The sequence below is a fragment of the Marmota monax genome, unplaced genomic scaffold (genome assembly GCF_021218885.2).
Source record: "Marmota monax isolate L192 unplaced genomic scaffold, Marmota_monax_Labrador192_F-V1.1 WCK01_AAM20220418_F8-fsc00070, whole genome shotgun sequence".
In the NCBI taxonomy this organism is placed as follows: domain Eukaryota; kingdom Metazoa; phylum Chordata; class Mammalia; order Rodentia; family Sciuridae; genus Marmota; species Marmota monax.
In genome coordinates this window covers 7,976,152-8,003,417 of record NW_026692116.1, presented here as the reverse complement: position 1 = coordinate 8,003,417, position 27,266 = coordinate 7,976,152, and the positions used below count along the sequence as shown (strand labels likewise).

General features: G+C 32.8%; 1 protein-coding gene across 1 annotated transcript in view; it reads left to right on the top strand.

The window, feature by feature from the left end:
* The window catches only part of Dpyd (dihydropyrimidine dehydrogenase), an 822,495-nt gene that overhangs the window by 226,163 nt on the left and 569,066 nt on the right, over window positions 1-27,266 (top strand). The window contains exon 8 of the mRNA XM_046462335.2: window positions 9,255-9,342. Coding sequence (XP_046318291.1) covers window positions 9,255-9,342 — 88 coding nt within the window. The remainder of the gene's footprint in view (window positions 1-9,254; window positions 9,343-27,266) is intronic.

Below are 27,266 nucleotides of genomic sequence, written 5' to 3'. Positions count from 1 at the left end.
GTAACCATAATTTTTTTGAACTTTAATCCTGTATTCTTAGTAGTTTAAAAATATATCCATCATCCAAAATATAAAGTAATCATATCTAGAAGAGATCAACTCTTAGCTGGGCCCAGTGGTGCACACCTGTAGTCCCAGCAGCTCTGGAGCCTAAGGCAGGAGGATCATGAGTTCAAAGCCAGCCCCTTAGCAAAAGTGAGGCTCTAAGAAACTCAGTGAGTCACTGTATCTAAATAAAATACAAAATATGGCTGGGGATGTGGCTCAGTAGTCTAGTGTCCCCAAGTTCAATCCTTAGTACCCTCACCAGAAACAAAAAAAGAGTTTAACTCTTTATATTCAATTCCAACTATCTCCTTTAGCTAAATTTCCTATTGAATAATTTTAGTTTATTTCATATTTAATAGTGATGATTTTCTTCAGTTTAAAACGAATATTTCAAGGCAAATATTATATCACTAACAATGAGAATTTTATGTATTCATGTTATTTTTTTCTTTCATTAATTCAATGACTACAATGTCTAACATGTTAAAAAAGTATGCTAAATATGATTCTTATCCTTGTCTCTGAGACAGATTTTAAATCTCTCTCATCAGAATATTTTTTTCTATTTTTACCAAAATTTTATCTCTTTTAAAACAATTCTAATGAAGGGCATTAAATTTTCAACTACCATTTTAAAAACTTCTGTACAGTTATACATTGAATTGTACTAATCTTTGTTTTTCTGAAATATATTGAATTTTCACCATATTTTATTTTTTCTTGAATTGCAAAATTAGATTTGTTTTTAAAATTAAAATTTTATTTTTCATTTATACTTGTGTAGTGAATATTAGATCTAGAAATATTATGGATAGTAGTAAATAGTTATTTATGTCCTTACAGAGTTTCAAAGCTAGGGGGAGTATTTTTATTCTGTTTTGCTACAGTTTTTATTTGTTCTCTTTGTGAATTTTATGATAGAGTTGTGCTAACCTTAATTAAAATAAACTTCCAAGCATTTCATTATTTTATAATTGATAAGGATATTGTCATGAAACAAAACTTTTTTATTAAGCATAAAATTTTTGTGTTTGAACCTCAAAGACTTTTTAGAGAAAGAGATAGAACTTTGATCATTAAAAAAAAATTTCCAAGGTTATTAATCTCTTTCACCGCTTTTATTCTTTTATCACTGTTTTAGGTCAATGTAGCCATACGTAACATTGGAGTTAATCTTGACATAATTATACAAACATAATTTCTCCAATTCAGTCCCCAGTATTTTCCTTTCTTTCTCCTCCTACCTCCACCTGTTCCCTTTCCTTTACTGATCCTTCCTCTATTTATTGAGAGTTTTATTTTTTTAATTAGTGCTTTGTGGCTGTACATATAGGTGAAATTCACTTGGTGTCTTCATATATGTACATGGGATAGTTTGTTTAATTTCATTTCACTGTTCTCATGTCAATCATAGCAATATATATTTTCCTAGAAATGCAAATGATTTTATTCTCTTTTGATGCTGAGTAATTGCTGAGTGCCATAGCCAAGTAGGAATGACGCATGGCATTTTGGTTTGAAAGGTGACCCTGCTCAGGGATTAGGGTGGCTCCAGGTTTAGGGTGGATCCTACTGGGAATAGGGAGGATCCGGGATTAGGGCGAATCCTGCTGCCTCAGGCGCCCGCTCTTTTGAGTTCCCAGTTGAGTTCTCCCGGGGTTCTGAGAATTGGTGCACGGAGCCAGAGCCGGGTAGAGGCAGTGTGTTCCCGGGAAGTGTGGGTAGGAAGTGTGGGTAGAGTGCCGGTGAGAGTTTGGGAATGAAGAGTTGCTGTTTGAATCTACAAGGCTGTGTGGTGGCTCGGTTATTTTGTGCCCAGTCAGACTGTGGCAAGCAATATTGCATTGTGTATATATATCACAGTTTCTTTATCCATTCATCTATTGAAAGACATCTAGGTTGGTTCCACAATTTAGCTATTGTATATTGTGCTGCTATAAACATTGATGTGACTGCGTCACTGTAGTGTGCTGTTTTTAAGTCCTTTAGATATCAACCAAGGAGTGAGATAACTGGGTCAAATGGTGGTCAAAAGATTCCATTTCAGGAATCTTCATATAGCTTTTCAGATTGGCTCCATCAACTTTCAGTCCCACCAGCAATGTAAGAGTGTGTTTTTTCCCCACATCCTCACCAACACTTATTCTTGCTTATCTTATTAATAACTGCCATTCTAACTGGAGTGAGATGAAATCTTGAGAGTTTTGATTTGCATTTCTCTAATTGCTGGAGATGTTGAACATTTTAAAAAATATTTGTTGATTGCTTATACATCTTTTTCTGAAAAGTGTCTGTTCAGTTCCTTGGCCCATTTATTTATTGGGTTATTTGTTTTTTTAGTGTTAAGTTTTTTGAGTTCTTTATATCCTGGAGATTTGTGCTGTATCTGATGTGCCTGTGGTAAAAATTTGCTCCCATTCTGTAGGTTCTCTATCACCTTACTGATTATTTCTTTTGCTGAGAAGAAGCTTTTCAGTTTGAATCCATCCCATTAATTGATTATTGATTTCTTGCGCTTTAGGAATCTTGTTACAAAAGTAGGGGCCTAATCAGACATGATAAAGATTTGGGCCTGCTTTTTCTTCTGTTAAGCATAGCATCTCTTGTCTAATTCCTAGGTCCTTGATCCACTGTAAGTTGAATTTTTTGCATGGTGAGAGAGGGGCTTAATTTCATTTTGTTGCATATGGATTCCCAGTTTTCCCAGCACCATATGTTGAAGAGGCTATCTTTTCTCCAATATGTTTTTGGCATCTTTGTCTAGCATGAGATAACCATATTTATGTGGGTGTGTCTATGCGTCTTCTATTCTATGCCATTGCTCTGTTTTGGTGCCAATACCATGCCATTTTTGTTACTATTGTTCCATAGTATAGTTTATATTGTGATGTTACCTGCTTCACTCTTCTTGCTAAGAATTGCTTTGGCTATTCTGGGTCTCTTATTTTTCCAGATGAATTTCATGATTGCTTTTTCTATTTCTGTGAGGAATTTCATTGGGATTTTGCTTAGAATTGCATTAAATCTGTATAGTGTTTTTGGTAGTATAGTCATTTTGATAATATTAATTCTGCCTATGTAAGAACAAGGGTGATTCTTCTATCTTCTAAAGTCATCTTTAATTTATTTCTTTAGCATTCTGCAGTTTTCATTGTAGTGGTCTTTCTCCTTTTTTTGTTAATTTTATTTCAAATATTTTTTGAGGCTATTGTAAATGGGGTAGTTTTCCTAGTTTCTCTTTTATTGCATTTGTTACTGATGTACAGAAATGGATTTGATTTATGGGTATTGATTTTATGTACTGCTACTTTGCTGAATTCAGTTATTAGTTCTAGAAGTTTTCTGGTAGAAGTTTTCAGATCCTCTAAGTATAGAATCATGTCATTGTTGTTTTTTATTTTCTCCTCATGGAATATTTTGCCAAAGATGTTCTGTAGTGTAGGCTTTCTAGTTGTAAATTCTTTTAACTTTGTTTGTCATGGAAGGTTATTATTTCATCATTAAATCAAATCTTAATTTTGCTGGATAAAAGATTCTTGGTTGGCATCCATTTTCTTTCAGAACTTGGTATATATTATTCCAGGATCTTTTAGCTTTGAGGGTCTTGGTTGAGAGATCTGAGGAGATTCTAATTGGTTCCCCCCATCTGAGGAGATTCTAATTGGTTTTCCCCTAATCTGATTCCTTTCTCTTGTTGCTTTTAAAATTCTCTCCTTATTCTGTATGCTAGGCATTTTCATTATAATGTGCAGTGGTGTAGATCTATTGTGATTTTGTACATTTGATGTCCTATAAGCCTCTTGTAAAATTTGATTTTCCTATTTATTTTTTATGTTTGGAAAATGTTCTTAATTATTTCATTGAATAGATTGTTAATTCCTTTTGTTTGTAACTCTATGCCTTCCTCTATTCCAATAATTCTTAAATTTGGTCTTTTTCTTTTCTCCCATAATTTTCAAATGTTCTGCACATGTTTTCTTAATTATCTTCACTGTGTGGTCAACTTTATTTTTAAGATTATATGTTCTGTCTTCATTGTCTGAGGTCTGTCTTCCAAGTGATCTAATCTGTTGGTGATGCTTTGAATTGAGTTTTTAATTAAATTTATTGTTTCCTTCATTTCAAGGATTTCTGGTTTTTTATTTTTTTCAAAACCTCTGTCTCCTTATTGAAGTAATCATTTGCTTGCCTCCTGTATTTGCTTATGTAGTACTTTACCAAAATGATCTTTTGTTCTCTGTGTTTGCTCTCTTTATATCACCTTAATTCACAGAACATTTTAATTAGGTACATCCTAATTAGGTACCACCATTTGACCCAGCTATTCCCCTTCTCTGACATTTCTTCTTCTGTGCTGACCATGTATTCTAATAAGGTAGTGTCTTGGTTTGTTTGGATTACTTTCTTCCCTTGTTTTTTCATGTGGTTTATGTGTCTTCCCTTCTAGCAGAGCATATTTAAGGTGTTACAGTTTTTACCCCATAGATTTATTGTGTCCCTGCAGGGTTCTAATACCTCTCCTTTAAGGGGGAGAACAATATTAACAGATCCCAATACAAACCATGTACAACCTTAAACCAAATAGCTTCTATTAAGACATTTATGGTTTTGTTACAATATACATAAATTGTGAGTTTACTTATTATCTACAATATAAAGAGCAGGTTTACAAAAGGGTCTAGAGTTTCTGATGGTGAACAAAGAGAGAACCAGGGGTCCAGTGTAAGATGATGGGTTAAGGATGTAGGAGGTAAGGATATAGAGTTAATATAACTTAAGAAGTGTGAAAGAGGAATCAAGAGAATTTGGTAGAAGGAAAGAGAGAAAGTGATTTTGGGAAGACAATAGAAAGAGTACAATAAATAAACATAAAAATTAAGAAAAATAAAAACTGTAAAAATAGGAGATAAAAGAACAAATGGGCCACGGACCTGAACAGACACTTCTCAGAGGAGGACATACAATCAATCAATAAGTACATGAAAAAATGCTCACCATCTCTAGCACTCAGAGAAATGCAAATCAAAACCATCCTAAGATATCATCTCACTCCAGTAAGATTGGCAGCCATTATGAAGTCAAACAACAACAAGTGCTGGCGAGGATGTGGGGAAAAGTGTACACTTGTACATTGCTGGTGGGACTGCAAATTGGTGCAGCCAATTTGGAAAGCAGTATGGAGATTTCTTGGAAAGCTGGGAATGGAGCCACCATTTGACCCAGCTATTCCCCTTCTCGGTCTATTCCCTAAAGACCTAAAAAGAGCATGCTACAGGGACACTGCTACATCGATGTTCATAGCAGCACAATTCACAATAGCAAGACTGTGGAACCAACCTAGATGCCCTTCAATAGATGAATGGATAAAAAAATGTGGCATTTATACACAATGGAGTATTACTCTGCATTAAAAAATGACAAAATCATAGAATTTGCGGGGAAATGGATGGCATTAGAGCAGATGATGCTAAGTGAAGCTAGCCAATCCCTAAAATCAAATGCCAAATGTTTTCTTTGATATAAGGAGAGTAACTAAGAACAGAGTTGGGAGGAAGAGCATGAGAAGAAGATTAACATTAAACAGGGGTGAGAGGTGGGAGGGAAAAGGGAAATTGCATGGAAATGGAAGGAGACCCTCATGGTTGTACAAAATTACATACAAGAGGAAGTGAGGGGAAAGGGGAAAAAAAACAAGGGGGAGAAATGAATTACAGTAGATGGGGTAAAGAGAGAAGATAGGAGGGGAGGGGATGGGGGATAGTAGAGGATAGGAAAGGCAGCAGAATACAACAGACACTAGTATAGCAATATGTAATATAGTGGATGTGTAACTGATGTGATGCTGCAATCTGTATACGGGGTAAAAATGGGAGTTCATAACCCACTTGAATCAAAGTGTGAAATATGATATGTCAAGAACTATGTAATGTTTTGAACAACCAACAATAAAAAATTAAAGGAAAAAAAATAAAGTTATGAATACAAAAAAAAAGAATACACAACTCAACTGTAATATATACTTATATACCCCAATTTTAGTAACTTAATCCATGAAAACTACTTGGTTTCATAAATGTTGGGGATGTGAGGGAGAGAGAGAGAAAGAGAGAGAGAGAGAGAGAGAGAGAGAGAGAGAGAGAAGAAGAAAAAAGAAAAGGAAAGAAAAAAGTCTCATAGGAAAATTAAAAGATTGTTTTTGTTGGAGTTCAGTATTTTTCCTGCTTCCCTTCTCATCCAATAGGTGGGGTTGTCTCTTATTTGCTTGTAGGATTATAAATCAGTACAGACACTATAGGTGATACATATGGAAGTTCCTCAAAAACTGAAAATAGATCTACCTTATGATCTAGCTGTACCGCACCTTGGTATTTATCCAAAAGGATGGAAGTAAGCATACTTTAGAAATATGTGAGTGCTCATGTTTACCACAGCACAATTCACCATAGTCTAGTTATATAATCGTCTAGTTGTCTGTCAACAGATAAATGGATAAAAAATGATACATATATCCAATGGAACCCTATTTAGCCATGAAGAACAATGCTATTATGACTTTTTCAGGAAAATGGATAGAACTGAGCAGCATCATATTAAGCAAAATAAGTGAAATCCAGAAAGACATATGCTATATGTTTTCTCTCAAATTCTAGGGAAGAAAAAAAAAAGGATCTCATGAAAGTAGAAAAGACACAAGTGTGGTATTGATGTGTTTCAGAGTTTTTAGTTATTAGCTTATCTTGCTTATCTCCTTATTATGAACTTCCAAACAGTTATATTATATTATAAAAATTAGATTTACTATCTTAAGAAGACAAAAAATGACACTCTATGATCTAGTCTAATTCATCTTGTCCCCATACTTCTCTTTCCATCCCTTGATTTGCACTTTGTGCTCCAGAAATGCTACATTTTCAGTAGACCTTTACATGCAATACCCTCTTCTTTCTCTTTGCTGATGATGCCAGCACTGTCCTTCATTCTTCCTTTAACCTCAGGAGACACAGCATAGCTGTTTTTTATGTTTCCTCTGAAAGGAGACTAGGTATGTGGTTTTTGATTAAGGTTGTTTCATCTTTTGTCCTTTCTGATCGTCATTTGTAAGAATGAGGATACTTGTAAGACTTCTTATGTCTGTTATGTGGATTGACTGAGTCAGACTACAGCAGAAGAGAGCTCTGCTTAAACACTTTGTGTGTGAGCTGCAGTCATTATTATTTCACTGGTAAAAGCTTTTCATTCTCTCTAGTGCAGAGTAGAGACATTTGCTTTTAGGAACATGTTGCCTTTAGAACCCAACAAACCTGACCCGGCATTCTGCTTTCTTCTTTGTCATGGGGAATACGAGATGCAGCCATATGAAATTTCCTTTAGAAGGAATATACTGGTTCACCCCTGGCATCTGGCTCTCCATTTTAGTTGAAGTGGCTAGTCCCTGATTATAGGGTATGTCTTCCACCCTCTGGAGTTCATGTGTCTTAAAGTCTTCAGCATACTTAACATCTCTTGCTTATGCTATCTGATGTGCATGATTTTCCCAATGTAATTGATCATGATGATTTTTTGGGGGGAAGTCCAGATTCCTACAGGTTACATATATTATTAGTGAAATTGACATATTTCTGATACAAACTGTAGAGGAATATTCTTATCTATACTCCCTGAGTGTGAACTGTTGATGATTCATTTTCTAATCAGAATAGAAAAATATATGCATTCACCAAATCAATGGCCACATGCAGTTCCCCCATGGCATTATAAATTTGTCAATATCACATGTATCACATAAATTGCATCAGGGTTACTCTTTACATAAGCCTCTAATAGTCTACATTCATCCTCCTGCAATCATCTGATCTCAACAAGGGCCAAACTGGTGAATTAAATGGAGATTTGATAGGGGCTTCCATTTCTCCACATTCTACCTTCCCTTCTCCCCAGACTTTGGATATAGTATGTGTTTGATTTACTCTCTTGATCAAGTTTCAGAAGTTTTCATGTGACATTCCTAACAATGATAGTTGATAGAGGTCTTATTCCACAACCAGAGAAGCGACATGGAGATTACTTCAACTGATAAGTGAAACAATTTCAATAATGCTCTTGGAGACTAGGAGAATACTCACTCACAGGGTTGGTGGTCTGATAAAGCCCACTGTTAACTAGATTTCATTCAGCCTCCCTATTTCACTCTTCCATAGGTTGCCAGTCTGTGTCTCCAAGTATCAATATCAGTGAAGCACCTGGCCCTATTATTTCTTGAAATGTCTGATTATTCCCCTTTTCCCAGTACACAGTTGCCTGGGCAGGTGGCCATGGTTTCTTCTGGGCCTTAGGGTAATCGTTAACCATCTACTTGCCAGGATGTTGTAGTGTCCTCTTCCTAGGAACTTGGCTTCCTTTTCAGTCTGCAGGTTCCAAATCTGAAAATTGATTCATGTCTGGGGATTGAACAAAGTACTGTGACTTTTAGTGGAGGTGACTACCCTAAACCTCCTGACTCTCTTCATCTTACCCAATGTGGTTTGTGCAAATTCTGTCTATTCTGTATCTGTTGAATTCTCACTTCCTCTGCATTCTTATCCTTATGATCTTTTGCTAGAATTCATCTTTCTATTATCTGAACTCTCATACACACGTGGCAGTCACATTGTCTTTTGTTGTAATTATTTATTTTTGTAGGTTTTCTGCCCCTAGTTGATTAAATGGAAGCAGGTATGGCATATCATTTATCATTTTATTGCTTCAAGTACCCTGCATAATGCTTCAAACATATTAAGCAAGCTAGGAAAGTTTACTGATTTGATTTTAATTATACTGCCTTTTCTTCTGCATTTATCCCTTAAATAAAATATATTTATATTCTATTCATAAAACCTTTATATTATATTTTCCTTTTTTAAAAGATTCATTTAAAAAATTGGCACAACAGCTTTATTTTGTTTATTTAGTGTTTTTTTTATTTATTTAATGTGGTGCTGGGGATCGAACCTAGTGCCTCATGCATGCTAGGCAAGCACTCTACCACTGAGCCACAATCCCAGCCCCTATATTATATTTTCTTTATGTAAGCCTATGTAGTAGAAGATAAAAGTATTTCTACATATTATTTGTGGAATATTATATATAGATTTTTGTCAAATTTCTTTTAATGTTAAGTGTTACGGTTTTTATTAAAATTACATTATTCAAAATGTTATTTCTTGTAGATAATTTGTGGTAAAAGTCTTTCAGTGAATGAAATGACTCTCAACACTTTGAAAGAAAATGGCTACAGAGCTGCATTCATTGGAATAGGTGAGTAGCTTACTTCTAAATATTTTTATTGTGTTTTTAAAAAATTCCTGAAAATATCCACAAAAATGACTGCATTCAGACATTTTTATTGGAAGTTGTATCTGTCCACAGAATAACAGACAGTATTGATTGGTGATATAACTAAATTTCCATTATATACTTAGTTGTGCTGCTTCATCTTCTTTATGGATAGACTTTGGCAAGATGGTCTTTTGTCTTCCGATTCTCTCACCACATCATGGTAATGAAAGATAGTGGGTATCTCTAGAAAGCAAAGATTTTTTAAATCATGAAATGGAAACTCAGATAAGTGTAGATGCAATATATTTTTTTTCTATGATAATGTAATGTAATTTACTAACAATTGAAAAATTACCTCTTTTTCTATTTATTTTTTTTAAATTTCTGAGAACATTTACAAAGTTTTGCCTTGTTTTCTCTCTTCCTTCCTTCCTTCCTTCCTTCCTTCTATTCAGCTGAAATTAAAGATGTTCATAGTTCTGAAAATCCCAGGGACTTTGTTGAGCTAGATTGAGACATACTTGTTTGTACTATAGCTCCTTATTTTGCCTACATACCCCATGGATATTGAGTTTTCTAACATTTTTTTCTACTTATTGTTTATTTTGAGAAACATAGAGATCAAATACTTGAATTTTTTGCCTATTAATCTTTGTATTTATTATTTCATACAATTATACTCTAGACAATGATGACATATAAACTGAGTATGTTAAATTGTTACCATTTTAATAGAATTTATTCCTCATATCTCTTAGTTTTTCTCTTCTGCAGTTTAAACTCTCTGAGCATACATACATAATAATAACTCTTCATAGAGAGGTAAAGTTTCACATCTTCTCACATCTCTTTAAGTGGTCACATGCTGGGTTTCATTTATTTGGGGGGTCTCCTCTTTTGTTGCATCTGTAGTCTGAAATTATCACTAATATTTCATCACCCACTAGATTTTTCTTTTTAGAAAGCAACATATTATCTTGTGAAAGAATTGGTATCAAGTCTAAGGGAAGTACTGTCACTAGTTTTATTTAGATGAAAATTTTGGGGAAGGGAAATAAATTTGCACTGTTTTCCAGTTCCTAAGTGTCAGTATTGAACATTCTTCCTGTGAGTCCCAGTGTCATCAGTATTTTCTGCATTATTTTCATTTAAGTACAATATTTGTGTAATTCAAGAATAGGAAGGGGAAAACAGATCTGTTATTTTCCCTAGATTTTATTTTCAGAGGTGACTTTGTTTTTATTTTACAACATTATATTTATCTTGAGAATTTAATTTAAAGAAATAGAGCGAGTATATACCATACAGTATATTATACCAATACTAGCAATTTGTAAGTTCTTGTTACTATCAACAAACACACATTCAAAATGATAGTTTCATTGTAAATGGAAAATTTAGCTAGGTATTAGGTATCAAATATTGGTGATGTTATCAACTAACTATTTAAAGTTAATCTTTGAGCTTTCCAACAGCAGTTATACTAAAATATGTGTTTTCCACTATTGGAGTAGTATTTACTAATACAGTTGCACATATTTCTATGAACTTTTTTTTTCCACAAAGAATGTTTGAACTAAGGAAATAGGGGCCAAATAAATAATTAGTATATTGAAATATCACCCAGTTAATCTCTTAAGAAATAAAGTGTTACAAAACTTTGTATTAAATGGATTATAACTCTTAGTAATTGTAACTGTAAAATTAAGATACATGTTCTGTCGAAAATAATCATGTTTCTTGTTTTTATTTTATTTATTCCATTGAGTTTTTTACTTCAGTTATTTGATAGTGCTACACCCTTTCATAATACAGTGTTTCCATTTGACTCTGCACTGTGTGAATGCAATGTTTAAAATGTGGTGTCCTTTCATAGTTATGTTGCTGTGCATTTTCATGCTGAGCAGTGAATCTTTTGACATTTTGGTGTAGTGATGTGAGGAATGCAGTTATGTTTTGTTTCAGTATTTTGTATGAAATATATACAAGAAGTTTCATCTTGTCAAAAAAAATCTTTAGTCTGCAGAAGACAAGTAGCCTCATCCTCTAGGAAATGTTTATTTGACACTCTTGATTGTTGATTTGGGAATTTATGACCTTTCTATTAGAACAGAACTGTCTGTTACTTGGACAGCCTCACAACCTTACATGCTTTTGTTCATTAACCTTGCCTCTATATAATAATTAAACTTCACTCACTTATTTATCCTCCCTTTCTTACTGAATTTGGAGGAATAAATAGCAGCATAGGAATTTTGTATTGCTTTGGGTATAGGTTTGGGCACTTTAAGAAAACAACAGAGGCTGAAACAATGAGCAATCAATCTGTCCTCAATTCTCTCTCTTGTAACAATGGGAGCCATTTTTAATACTTACCTTCCATCTTTGGTCTTTGGTGGGTAACCATGTTCACATTCCTATTAGCAGAAGTGGGAAAGGAAGAAAGGCAGTTCCTTCCTCTTAGGTTTAGGATGCAGAAGTTGTACATTTCACTTCCATTTTCATCTTATTGTCTATAACGTGGTTATATGACATACCTTACAGCAAAGGATGATGCAGGGATATGTTGTTTGTTTGTTTGTAGCAAGGTGAACAGAATCCTCATTAAACATCCAGTATTACAGGGAAGGAGAATAATGGATATAGAGGATAGAGACACCTGAGGTTTTCTGGTACAGGTATACATTATCATTGATATTTGACATATGAGATCAGTATCATACTTAGTAGCAAAAAGTAAAAGTACTCTTAGGACTTAGTGTTTTCATATTGGTTACGTAGTTAGCTTTTATAAGCTAAATGGTGATGCCTTCTCTTTGTATAGTTGGGATTGTGTACTTGTAGATATCTTGTGCTTTTAACAACTGTCTTATTCTATACTATTTTACCTAAAATATGCGTATTAAATATGACAGTAAGGTTCATTCAGTAAGCACACTATATTAACATAAGTGTGTTTTGATGGCTACTTATTTCAAATATTACATGTAATATTGCTGGGGAAAAGTCACTTTTAGATTTTCTCCTAACAATACAAATGAAGTCCATGAAGTCCTTATCTAATTGTATGTATGTTATCATGAGTCTTAAACAGTTATATCTCTTTAACCCTGAGAGGTTTAGTCTCTTATAAGTAGTGAAATAAAGCCTGATGTCTTAGTCAACATTAGATTGAGTTGTCTTTGCAATAATTGTTCTTTTTTAATAGGCACTGAATTTGGGGGAGTTTTACTGCAATAAAAGCACCTGCACAGGGAGTTACTGTCACTGTTCAGAAGTAGCATATTAGAGCATCCTCTATATAAGACATTTTTAAAATGCTTTTTTAAACCAGGTGGCTGGCTCACCTTGGTTAGTATTGTAATAGATTATGACCATTTTTTATTTTACAAAAATAAGCAGAAAACAACAGAAGAGAAAATATCAAAGTATATTACATTTAGCTTTTCAGTTTTGAGGTTTACTTTTTCTTCTTCTTTCTTTTCTTTTCTTTTTTTTTTTTTTTGGAACTGGAGATTAAACCCATGAGTCCATGAGTGCTCTATTGCTAAGCTACATCTCCAGCCCTTTTCATTTTTTTAGTTTGAGGCAGGTATTGCTATGTTGCCCATGCTGATCTTGATCTTTCAGTCTTCCTTATCCTCCCTAGTTGTGCTGATTTTAGACATCTTTCACCATGCCTAGCCAATTTTGTGTATTTAATGTAAGTGCTTGTACACACAAACTGCATAGTATATAAAAAGATTTTTTAAAATGTGGCTTAATAGTCAAACTTTGATATCCACTGCTAGACTTTGTTGTAGTCACCTTTTATTTCCTGTAGCATGCCCAATGCCGACCAATAAGCAGCTATTTCGTAAAGTAAGTATTGAATGATTGCAGTATTCCAGGAACTAGGCTAATAATTAAAATAATAAAGAAATTTGAATTCAGTGTTTTACTTGGGTAACATCTTTGTCACTGAGCTGGACTCTCAGTTTTTGCTTTTTTCTTTCTGAGTATTCATTATATGCTATTTTCTATCTCATATGTTCACAAAACATGGTAGTACTGAAAACAAGCTAAGTGGACAAGTAAGAGAAAGAACTAACTAAGACACCCTCACATAATTTGTTAAACTTTCTGTATTTTTCTCATGAGGTTTTCAAGATTTTTGTTATAAAATGTGGGAGAGAGAAGGAGTTATAGGGGAGAACATAGTGAAATCTTTGATAACTGTCACAGTTCATACCATGGAGCAGGGAGTGCAAACAAATACTATAGAGCTGAATAACCCAAATGCTTTAATTGTGTCTAGCCAAAAGATTTCTTTTGAATTTGCTTCATGTGATGTATCACTACTACTATCCTTTCTTAAGGCTGATGGACAACTGTTGTAGCCCCTTAACTAGTCCCTTTGGTCACAATTGCCCATATAGCAGAAATAGTGGTTTTGCCTAAATCAGATCTCATCCTGTTGTTCTCTCATTAAAAATTTCCTATAGTATCCCACTTGCTTCTGGATTAAAAAAAAAATTCTCAATGATGGCTCATGTGCTTATTAGCTCAAGATCCTGGGTTCAATTTCCAGAACCACTAAAATTAAAAAACAAAACAAAACAAAACAAAATACAACTGATAAAGTTTCTCATGATTTGTCACAGTTTATGTCTCCAGTTATCTTATCCAGTAATTGATGTGTTTTAGCCATTTCGAATTTTTTTCAGTTTTACCACATCTACATTTTTTCTGCCTCAGTTTTTTGGACATGAACCTAGATCCTTCTTTATTTGCATATACCTATGTTCTTAACTTGGACATCCTTTTTCTACTTTTACTCTTTAGGTTGAATAAATGCAAACTCTTCCTCAGTGCATCTCCACGCCACTGTGTTCCTATTCCTTTTCTGGATATCCAGATCAGAGTCTGTACTTTAGTATATCATTCATTTCCCTGTGTTATAATTGAATAGCCATATGTTGGTTTCCACTACTTGAAGTTAATTTCTTAAAGGCAGAATGTTCTGTCTGTCTTATTAATTGACAGATCTTCAGTAGCCTAGCAAAGTGCCTGAAACATAGTAGGAACTCTTTAATTGAAATATTTTTAAATTATTGATTTTAATGAAAACACTTTGATGATTTGTCAAAATAAATGTATATGATTTTTAATAGGTGGAAATTTTGGAGCATTGCAACATTGACCAAATCCAGGGGAAAATATAGTTTACATTATTATGAAGTCAATATTATTGTATTAATGAAATAATAAGTAGAAATAGTGATATCAGTGGTGGTGTTATGGATAGCAGTTGCTGTAATAGCTAATATTGTTTTAGACCTAATTCTTAAAATAGTCTATCCTATTAACTGTTAAAATAGCCCTAGAGGTGGATATTATTAACACATTTTTATGGATAAGAAAATTGAAGTTAAGAAAAGTAAAAGAAAACTAGTAAGTGGCCACTAAATGTGGAAAATCAATTTTACAGTGAGGGATGGAAAATTTTAACAAATGCAAATGTTCATATTTCAACATAAAAGGCTGCTGCAGACAGGACTGAAAGCCAGCATGTTACCTGATGACACCTGCTGACATTGTAACATCCTATTGAAGGTTCTGGAACATGGTGACCTTATGGTCTGGAAGAATTAGTCTTTTATATTTAGACTCACTATTTTCATTGTTACCACCAATTGGTTTTTCAGTTACCATAGAACAATCTTTTTTGAATGTGAAGATTCTCAAATATTATAACAGCTGAAGAAAAGATAATTACAATTAAATATATCCATTGAGAGATTTTGGTATTAAATTTGTTACAGTGTGGCCTTTAGTTAAATCTCTTGTGCCTTCTTAGAGGCAGAATTCTTCTCTGTAGAAGTTATTCTTAATTAGCTTCTTAATCAGAAATTTCTAAATTGTACATAATCATGAATGCTTTTTATTTATTTAGAAGAAAATACCATAAAGATTTTAGACTACCATTTTACCTCTGTCCCCATATAAAAACTGAAGTTGTTTAGTTGATATCCACATTTATGAATAGATTGTTTAAAAATAATAAACCTGACTTAATTGTAAGCAAAAAAAGTCATGAATATTTTGCCAATCTGATTTTTTTTAATTTGTAATATTGTTTAATCTAGTGTCACTTGTAAGTACTCTGGTATAATTGTGAGATGGCTCCCAAGAATTTGAAAATGAGGGAAATAGAATTCCAGCTGAGAGTTCATTAAATCATCTCTTAATGAGTTCATGCAAAGCCCCCAGAAGGAGATAAAATAGATGTAGGGCAATTATTCTTTGATAGTATTAACATGTCTATAGAAAGAGCATATTAATCTGTAGAAGCAGGTACTAGGGGCTAGTCATCTTTAGAAGCATATAAGAAAAAAAATGAAATGAAAGTGAGGAAACACTGGTGATATCTCTTTAAAGGCATTTAAATCAATAGCATAGGATTCTTTGAGCCCTTATCTTTAGATATTCAGGTAAGCACATTTGAAAACCTCTGAATCTAATCCTAGGCTCATCAAGTAGATACTGATTCCACAGTAGTTCAATAGCAGAACACAGTGCGAATCACGCCAATAATAGCTTGTCCCTATGATTCTTTGTCCCTCTAAACCATGCTGATTCTCCTTATAATATGATATTCTATTAAAGGCTCAGATATTTCTAGTTGCTTTTTATTGTGCTCAGAATGTCAAATTGTCTTACTTTCAATGGCTACAATAGCTGTCTGAATTTATCCTTTTAACCTTAAATCTACTACTTTATAAACCTCTCCCACCATTTAGTATCTATCTATTCTTCCAAAGGTGTATTTTGCCAGCATTATTTCTCTAGTCTTTCCTTTATGGACAGAGATCTTGCAGTCTGTCTCTAAATGCTGAAGTCAATGCTGCTTAGAATATTCATCACGAATGACACTTCCTTCATGGGACTCATATGATCCAGATAAGATAAGTGCTCATTCTGTGTTCATATATAATGAGCTGTTTCATGTCATTTATAGGAATAAATACAATATTCTTTTTATTCTTTTCATTGTCTGCATATATATTCCTCTCCTGGCCACCACCAATACTGTATATTAAAAACTTATGAGATCAGGGATTTATTTTCATCTTTGTATTCCACAAGTTCAGCACATTTATTGACACATAGTAAAGCATCAAAAAAGTATTTCTGAAGTTTAAAAAATTGAGAGAGGAAACAGAAGAGAAACAATGGAAGAAATGAAAAGCTGTGTTATATCTTCTGTAGATGTATTGTGGCTATACATGCTCACTTTGCCTTTTAACATTTGTGGATCTCTTCAAGAATCACCCACTCTCATCTCTCTCTCTCTCTGTATCTTTCCAGGCATCGTCTACATTCATATCTTTCTCTCTCTCTTTCAACAGTATTCAAAGCAATGTTCATTGGTTCTGATTAACCACTAAAGCCATTCTTTAGTCATTTTTACATTTGTACCTAATCATTACATCAAATATTACACTATTATGCTGAATAGTACATGTTTTCTTTGAGAATTTTTGGTTAAATTTTAAAGGTAGATTTTATTTTCTTAAGAGCATTTAAGAAGTGTTTTACAATTATATAAGACAATCTTTTTAAAATAGTGGCTTTTATGTTGATAGAAATTCCTACACATTATTGATGATCAATAAATGTTTAATTAATTAATTAAAATAGATTTCTCTTACAATGCTCTATAGCCTTTATTCTTTTTATTTAGAAAATCTTAAAAATATATTTTAAAATTTCAGACATTTTTATCTGCTTTGGATTTATTGCTATGAAGACATGGAGGAATTTCTGTTATATTTTATATATACATTCCATGGATTAAATGTGTATTTCACTTAGGTAGTTGCCTAAATTAAAGAAGGAGAAAATTTTTGATCTTTTCATTGTTCAAAATTAGTTTTCTTTTAGTAGTTCCCAGTGGCTTAGTTAACTCTTACAAATCATTTGAGAAGAGAATTGGAAAATTATTGGAAGTAAGTGAAGTGTGGTATTTTAACTTCTGTTTATGGTTACCAGGAAAATTTTTTCTATGGGAGAAAATGATCAAACTACTGGAAGGATATTTTATTGAAAATATATTATTGACATAGTCTCAGTCAGCTTGGCATGATATATAAAATGTCACATAGAGGCTGGAAGTCTGAGAATAGGTGCCAGCATGGTTGGCTATGATGGGGCCCTCTTCCTGGTTTTCAGATGGCAGTCCTCTTTCTGTGTCCTCACATGGCTTTTTATTTGTTCATGTACAAATAGAAAAAGTGTTGTGGTATATTTTCTTTTTTTAAATAAATGAACTAATCCTGTGATGTGACCCCACCCTAATGACTTCATTTAAACCTAATCTAAACTCAAAGGCCACATCTCCAAATATCATTAGATTGGGTGTTAGAGCTTCAAAATAGGACTTTTAAAGGTACACCCATTTTCAGTTCATGAACATCATCATATTGTTATTTTTTTTTAATGTAGCAATCATCTTAAGAGTTCTGGCTTGTCCTTGAGAGATAGGATCTTGATGCTAATGTATAAATTTTGGAATAATTAACAAACCTAGAGGTCCCCAAGGTATTGGATATCATCATAGGAGAATTAAAGATGTCATAGTACCCCCCTCCAATTCAATAATGTTGAATGTGGAATAATTCAAGACTACATTGAATGCATATGTACAATTGATAATGATTTTCAATTAAAGCTAGAAAGTACAATATTGGAGAGCTATTTTCACACTGCAAACTCTACAACTCTGCTTATCTCACCCTTTTGTGAACAACTGCTCATTAAAATTTGGTAAAACAAAGAACACAGAAAGAAAGAAAGAGGGGTTAGGAAGAAAGGCATGAAAAATAATATGGAAATGCCAGAGATATGTGCAAGTTGGAGGAAACTAGGTATAGTTGTACATATGTATATTTCTTTCTAGAAATATTCTAGTACAGAAATATGAAACTTCTCAGGATAATTTTTGTGTTATTTATTACTTATTTCCTGTTTATACAGATTAGGCTACACCATCTTTGGTTGGCAGGATTAGATAAAATACACTAATACTCTGATGTATAAACAACTTCTTTGACTTGACTTTACATGCTTAAAATTTATGTGCTTTGAAGCAAGACAAAATGTCTTCTAAAAGATTTTATTAACACACAGTATTTTATGTAGTATTTTTTTAGAAGCAGTATAGTTGAAATTATTGTCAAATAAGTTTTTCTCCAGATCTTGCCTTTGAGTTGTTTAAGGAACAAGTTCTCAATTCCCCAGGTATAATGTAATTTGGTTTTACAACTTTCTGCATTTGTTATGCTCACATTAGTTAATAATATTATAAGTTAAATTGGGAATTGCTATATAGCAAAACAGTAGTGAAATAATGATTAATTTAAATATTAACACATTTATGGAAAGTTTTTGAAGCAAAGTTTTGATTTATTTGCTTCCTTATCTCCAAATGTGTAAGGACTCTTGATGTATGTTATCCTCTTCTGATTAGCCATGCAGTGCCACCTGGTGTGCAGATGGAAGGAACTTACACGTCAGAGGCTCTGTTCACACCCACCCCCACCACACACAGCTTACATGGCAGAAAGTTAACAGATGTTCACTTTGCTTGTGTTACTGAGATAAATTGTGCATCCAACTTTTAATTCATAAGTTAAATTTGGAGAATAAGATATTGATATTTGGGTTAGTCTGTCAAAGATTATGTTAATACTTCCAATTTATGGAAAGAAAGATATTTATTTAATTAAAAAATGTCTACCTTGGATCCTTTCTTATTATTTGTGTTTCCATTTTTTCTTTCTTTTTTTAAATTTACATGTTAGTTTTGATTTTTGAGGCTTAGGGTCTGTATTTCACAGACAATTATCAGTAAAAGAATAAATTTAAGATTAACTAATATTTGCCTGGGAAATATTTTTTTTTTAAATTAGAAGAAAACAGACTTTCTTTTGTCTTTTGTAAAGTCAGACAATAGTTTCATGCTTTCCCTGTTCTTATTTCTTTGATGTTACTATTGGCTACTTGCATTTTAAAGTGTATGTGGAAACTTATACAATATACCTGGCAGTCTGCAAAGGACAATAAATTGCAAAAAACTTACAACACATTTAGAAAAATAGTAAAACTTCTTCAGTGCAATTAAAAAAAATTGTAAACATAGTAAATATAGCTAAACATTTCTTAGAATACTGGCTAACATTATTTTTAATTTTGCACATTATTTTTAATTCTCAAAATAATTTTGGATTGGATTGTATCTTCATAGATAGATATACGTACATATATGTAAATTATGCATAAGATGTTTGATAACTTTCTCAAGTACTAGAATCTGTATTTGAACTGAACTATATATTGGTGAAGTGTAGAGTTAATCAACAAAGTGAATTAGTAAATAAGAACTTCTCCCATAAAAATTGATATTTATCTTTCTGATATTATAAGGGCCTTAAATGGACTCCAAATTGAACAGATGAAGGGGTAGGACCAAAATGAGCAGGAATATCAGTTTGGAAGGGGCAGTTATATTTTTAAAGTTATTTTGTTTTCTTTGTTTGTGGTGCTGGTTTCCAACCCAGGGCTTCATCTATGTTACACAAGGACCCTACTATTGAGTTACATTCCCAGGGGTAATTATTGAGAGAACTTAAATATCTTCTAATTTAAATTTCTAACTACTAAAAAAAAGCAAGTTAGCTTCACAGTTCTTCTATAAAGGAATAGATAGTAAATATTTCATGTTTGTGGGCCATATAACCTCTATTTCAACTATCACCTCTTTGCTTTTGTAGGGTGAAAGCAGATATAGAGTATATATAAGCAAATGAGTATAGTTATGTGTCAGCAAAACTTTATTTAATGAGAATCGGTGGGGGCAGATTTGCTTAGCAGGCTATACATCAAGGAATTACTTAAGAATATCAATTGCTTATTATTTTCTTTAGCTTTGAGACAAGAAAAATATTTAAGTAAAAATCTATGTGCCTTATAAATCAAAAAATCAAATTAAATTTTGTATAATCAAATTAACTTTTTACTCAAGTCTAATAGAACTTGAATTGTTTTGAGAATATATTCCACTTTGTAGAACATATTTTAAGAACATCAGGTCCTAGCTAGGAAGAAAAAAGTACATTCATAACTAATTATTTGGTGATAGCACTTTAAAATAATTAATTTATGTGATTTCCTACATTTTAGTGTTCACTAAAGCACTTGGGTTCCTCATGTCTTAGTTATGATTTTAGCAAGTAGTTTATTTAAAAGAAAAATTCAAAGGCAGATTTTTTCTGATGCCATGCCTATGTTAAGTTTTAGAAACATTATTTAGATAAAGCCACTATTTTTGTTCCTTTCTCAGGTGTACTGTTTTACACTTTTAAAGTAAATCTTCAGTAAATACTAACATGTCCAGTAAATGATAACATACTTTATTTCATAATTTTTAAAAATCCACAAATCTAAATCACAAAGGGAATCAGTGAGAACTGAAATTAATTTGGTTTTTATAACTTTATTGCCATTTCTCAAGGTATATCTTAGAAATTATGATTAATGCCTGGCTTTATTGTTCTTACCAATTTTTAATGGGAGATAATAAGTTAGGCCTTTCTCTGTGAAACCTCTTCCACTTGCTTTTCCACTTTGTGATTCTCTGTCTCTATTCATCATTATGAACTCTAATAATTATCACCTATTTTGACTTTGGCCAGGAAGTAACAAAGAGACCTCCAGACCACAGTTTCTTGTATTTCTAGTGTTTAGGGAAGTAAACTGGGGATTATTTTAGAACAAGCCTTTAACTTTTATACAAGCATATCAATCATCTTGATATATAAGACAAACAAGAGCATGTTTGTTATAAAGTTAATTGAAGACAATAGAAAAGGTATTACTGATACATTAATTGGAGACAAACTCATCTGAATATAGAGTAAGAAAATAAAAAAAAACTAGTGAATAGAATTTGTGGCTTTTCTGAAATTTAATGTAATATGTTCAGTCAGGGATACATTCTTCTGTGAAAAATGGTGGATCAAAATGTATGTAAGTTTAATATCTTTTTGATTTACTATAAAATACATTTAAGATTGGTTTAATTTTTTGTCCTTTTTTACTTAAACTGGATCAAAGTTTGCTTTTATGCTATTTAGTAAAATGCAAATTAAAGGAATAAAAATAAAAATAATGTAAAGATTAAAATACTTCTCATTTTTTCAGAGGTGTGATCATTTATTATATTAATATATATTTGTAATTACTAAAATGTGACCATTTTAGTATATAAAGTTATTTTCTAAAGAATCCATCTGATATAATCAAGTAATGAATTATTGGAATTTTGTGTGTGCATTTTTTTCCCCTCCACTGTTGACTGTAGAAATATTTAGTTAATGGAGCACTCTAGAGAAAATTAAATCAATGTTATATTGTTCTCTTTTTTCCCCCTTCTAGTGCATTTTTGGTAGCTATTTGACAAGAATTTCTGCAAGAAAATTTCTGTACTATTAAGACCATTTGGGCTTAGAGAAGACTGACTAAGAGTCTCTAGGGAGTAGTCCGAACTGTGAAGTTTCCAATTATAGTAGTATATTCTTGAGTGTTGAACTTTTCATGTTAAGGAAATCTCATATTTCTCTATTAATGCCTTCTACTATAGTTAGGTATTGGTATTGTCTTTCTGCTCCCTGCCCTGTGTGTGTGTGTGTGCGTGTGTGTATGTGTGTTTGTGTGTGTGTGTGTGTTCTTATTTTCCAGAAATAGGTAACTTACAGTCATCTTTTTGTGAAATGGAAGAGTGAGGGAGATATAAAATGAAAAGTTTATATTTTGCAAAGGCAACATTATCCTGAAGTTATTTTCACTTTATGATTCTTCTTTCTGTAGAAGGGTCAGAAAGCAGTATGAAGTCAAAGCATATGAAAAGCATACAAATTTCATAAGTTTTCTAGCTACTTAGCCCCCTAAGAGGAAGAAGAAGCAAAATACGATAGATATCAAGAAAACTTGATTCAATATAATATTACAAATATTAGTTTTGAATAATTTTACACGAAAATTTTTAATTTTCTACTTAATTTTCCCCTGACAATCTGGCTCTTTGAAAAAATATAATATTTGCAAGTTATCACTAGAATCCACTGATAAAATTTCAATAGCAATGTGCTGAAAGTATCAACAAATGACCTTCATTCTTGTAATTGACATAATACTAAGTCTTTCACCCTCATTGTTTCTTATGTAACTTTATTCATTTATTTATTTGTTCAGTGAATACCAAGATCCTTATTTGTAATTAATATGTCCTTGTTATCAAGAAACATAGTTTTGGGGGAGACAGACATGTGAACATTTCCTGATTTGTCCCCCAGAAAACTATGCCTTTCTTTCTCACATGTTATACAATATAATAGCATTTCAAGCATTTTGTTCATTTGATTGTATGTACTTAACTTTTGCATCCTAGAATAAAAGCTTCAGCAAGACAAAGCAGGAACATGTGAGTGATAAGATTAGGACACCAAGATATAGGGAATATGATATGTGACTGCTTCATATTATTGCTAGAGCTTTCACGCCAGAAGTATGTCCTGATAAATAGGACCCAACACATAATAGGTCCAAATTCTAGAGGCTTTGCCTGGTATGCAAATGAGTCTAGCATTTCATTTTTTTAGTGTTTATTTTGTAACATGAAAGACAAAAGATTTTGATGTGAGAGGTAATACTTTGGTGACACTATGGAAATAGATGAGGGGAGGACAAGACCAGACCTTGGTAGATTTTATATTGAGGCCATTGCCATAATTTATTGAAGGGAAAATCAAAGACCTGATGTAAATTTTGCTGAAAGCATGAAAGAAAAATAAATACTATGGGCAAGTGTTAGCACCCAATTAGATCAGGTAAGGTCAGAGAAGGTCAGGAAGGAGCAGGAAGGGTGAGGAGGTAGGAACAGGTAAAAGTTGAGAATATTGCCAACACTTCTCTGACCAACAAGCAGGATAGAGGTAATAATTTACCAGTTAAATAAAATAAAGGCTGATTATTAGTTATTTTCTTACTTCTCATGTTTGGAATTCCTGTGACATCCAGAAATATTCAATAAACTCTGAGGTGTACCTGACTAGGTCTGAAATCAGATGAGTATGGATAGGAGAGGCAGCTTTGTGTCATTAGCTATATTCTCTCGGCAAATCAAGCAAAGCAAAGCAAAACTAGGAGTCTTGAAGCTAGTCAAATTAGATGCAATCTCATTATTCATAGTGGTTAGAAGTAATAGCAACTTACAGGTATTATGTTAAACCATGACATTGACAGAACTACATATTGGTCTTCATGACCATCCTAGACAGAAAAAAGGAAATTGCAGCCCAGCAAAATTGTATGACTGTCAACACCACAGAGTATCATCCTGAAGTATGCTGCACTGAACATAACTCTAATTCCACATCTAAGGATATTACTTCATCATGGCTTATTGATGGCATATTTTTTATTTTGTTGGCCCACCCTTCCTTTGACCATGGCATATGTTAGCTAGAACACCCTGTGGTTTGAGGAGTCTCTATGATAAGAAAGAAGAAGTCAAGCTAGCCTATTTAAGGACTGAACTTCTTAGCACTGCATTTTAGTGTCAGCTGTTGGATATACAGAGCTATGTTCTCTAATACCATCTAAAATGATAGTGTTTGCTAATGAGTTGACTTGAAAAGTTCAGATATTCCTCATTCATGAAAATATAACTTGTAGAAGAAATTCTGTATAAAATATGTGTATTTAGAAAAGAGATCAATTGGGAAAGAGAGTCTTTTACTTCAAAAATATTATCTTGGGATTCTTAAACAAATTTCCTCTACAAGAATTAACATATGACATATTTTACAAAATTCATTGATATTTACTTCAGAGAGACATGTTCATCATATAAAGTGAGATGTAAATTCACTCCCTTTTTATCACTAACCAAAGAAAATTCTGCAAAAAATTAATAAGTAAAATAACATTTGTTGCAATTTGCTTCTTTTTAAGTTGCTCTTCCATAAAGCTTTGTTCCTGGGTTTGTATATTTTCTATTTTAACAAAAATAGTATCAGTATTTGTTTTAACAAATCTTAAAATTATTTATTTTTACAACTGTTAAACAAATGGATCTCTAAAATTTACTTTTTTTTTGCCATCCTCAGAGTTAACATTGTATTCCCCACGGTCTTGTAAGAAAATATGCATTATGCACTATGGAAACATAAAATCAGTCCTTCTTACAGATTAAATAATTTTCATCATGCAGAATAACTGAATATATAGTCTCTACCACTGCGGGTTGGTTGGTACAGAAAATAAGGGGGGAGGGTAATTTTAGACAATTTTTTGATCTCAGGGTTTATGTTTACACTCTTGAATACTGTTGTTATGCTATATTTTTTAAACAAATGGTATTCATTGAATGTTTTCAGTTATTAAAAGCATGACAATTTTAGTTTCTATTAAATATTCCCATAAAAGTACTCAGGTTTGTTATTAAGGTCACACACCTTTCAGCTATAAAGTGATAAGCTTTTCTCATCAATTTGGCCTTTTCAGAGTGTTCCCTTTTATTTATGATAGGATGCTGAAGGGATTGTGAGATCCTGCAGGAATTCTTAGCATGTTCTTAACCATTCTGCACACTGGTGCTAAGGAATGGCAAGATACTGAACATTGAAACACAGGCTGGTGGGTCAGAGAAGTGAGCTCTCTTCTTCTGATTATACAGAAATGAATTAAAATCCTAAACGAGGTCATTTAGGAGATGGCAAATGTCTACTAATTAGGTTAGTGAATACTTTTTGATTACTCTGTAGGGACTATTTTGAAATGCTATGTTTGTATAGGATCTTGAATATAAGTTATAGGAGCTCTCCTTTCTGAGGTGTTTGGAAGAACACTAAAGGTTCATCAGCAACTTGAACAACTTGAGAACAAGTAAGAAAACCCAGTTGTTCTAGCAAGTATACTTAATGCTTGTTAGAGTTTTTATTTTCTTTTACAAACATATCACATTTGTTTGAGCATCTATCACATTATAAATATCTACTTTGGCATTACTTAGAGCGTTGTTTTTAAAATGTCTATTATGTATTTGGGGATTTGTGCATGTTCTCGCTGGATCTTATTTAAACTTCACCATAATCCCAGGAACTAGGTGCCAGTTGCCCTGATTTCAATGCTTAGGAAACTGGCTCCTTGGCTTGCCTGATGCTGTTAGGTTTCTCCCAGAGGATATCAGAATCCCCAATCTGTGGTTTTCCCAGCTTCCTCAGTATCTCATGTAGTAATCATAGAGTAGGAAGTAAAAGGTGGTGAATGGCTTAAGGGAGAAGGAGAAGGGAAAGTTTTCCTTCTGTTTGTTTATATTTGTAGAGAAATCCAACACAGTTAATGGTAAGATAAACATGTGAATACCAACAAAGATTTAAGATGATATTTAATGGATGAAAGAACAAAAAGAAATGGAAGAGCACAAACACAGGTGTTCACTTTTGAAAGATGAGAGGATATGCTTCCTCATTGACAAGGAACTAGTTTTGTGAAGATAGAAGAACATTCTAAGGTGGACCATGTCATCCAAATGAGCTCACCTTGTTTGGCCTCTCATTAGGGAAGCCCGAGGCTTTGCATGCTTTATCAGGAGGAAGTCATGATTTGCTGGTTAAAAGCTGGTGGAATGAGCTAGAGAGCCTCTTAGGGAGGGGAGGAATGGGGGGAGAGAGAGAGGAAAACCTTAGCTTTATCTCCCTGAGCACACAGAACAGAACGGAAAATCTTAGGTGTGGTGAAAAAAATAAAAAAACATAACTGCATATCAAAGTAGAGAAATATAGACAAAGAACATTAAGTTTTTACTTAACTAATTTTATATTTATAGTAGGTCTTAGTCTCTATTTTTGTTTATGGAGTGGAAGGAGACAAGAATAAAATATTTTATTATGAAAGAGGCACAAGTAAGGATGATACTTTTATTAATCCTAGTTTTATTGATTATTTATTATGAAAGCAAGAAGCTGGCGGCATAGCTTAGCAGTATAGCATGTGCCTACCCTGTGTGGGGTTCTGGTTTCAATCCTCAACACTGCAAAAACCAAAAAAATAAATTCATAATTAAAAGTATTATTTTTCATAGTTCTTCTAATGAAATTGGTGATTATTCTTCAAATGTGTCTTCTAGGAAGTCTATAAAAATGTTATCCCTTCAAGCATATAAAATGAGACCAATGCCCAAAACTGGTTTGAGCCAGTTTTATCCAGCTGTCTGTTACACTTACATTATAATTAGTTGCTTTGAAAGTGAGTAATTCTATCAGGTCTTTAAATAACCACATTTAATAAATTAATACAACAAGTATCTTGTATTATTGCACTTTAACAAATTCTCAGTTCTTAGCAAAACTTACATTTTATTTTACTTAAGTGTAATGATTGAATCAACCACCATGCTATTAGAGTATATCATTATTAGGAAAAACTATAGGACATATTATGAGTTTAAAGTTGAAGATAAATTAATCCTTAAGCATATCATGCTATGATAGCAAAGCTTTGTAGCTAAGGATTATTTGAAAATTGACTGACCATATGAATATAACATATTTATGTTGAGTGAGGTAGAAATGGAAGGGATGGGACTGAGTGAAGAGAGAGAAAAAATAGAGTAAAGAAATATATATATAAAATTCAATGAAGGGCAGCATAATTTGGCATTTATTCCAAACTAGTGTAAGTGAGTTCTTACACTATGTATATTTTGAAATATTCTAGATTAACTGTGTGGTATTACATGATTGGAAATAAAAAAGCAAGTTGAAAAAAATCTTATTTGCTGCTTTGAGGAATGGATAATT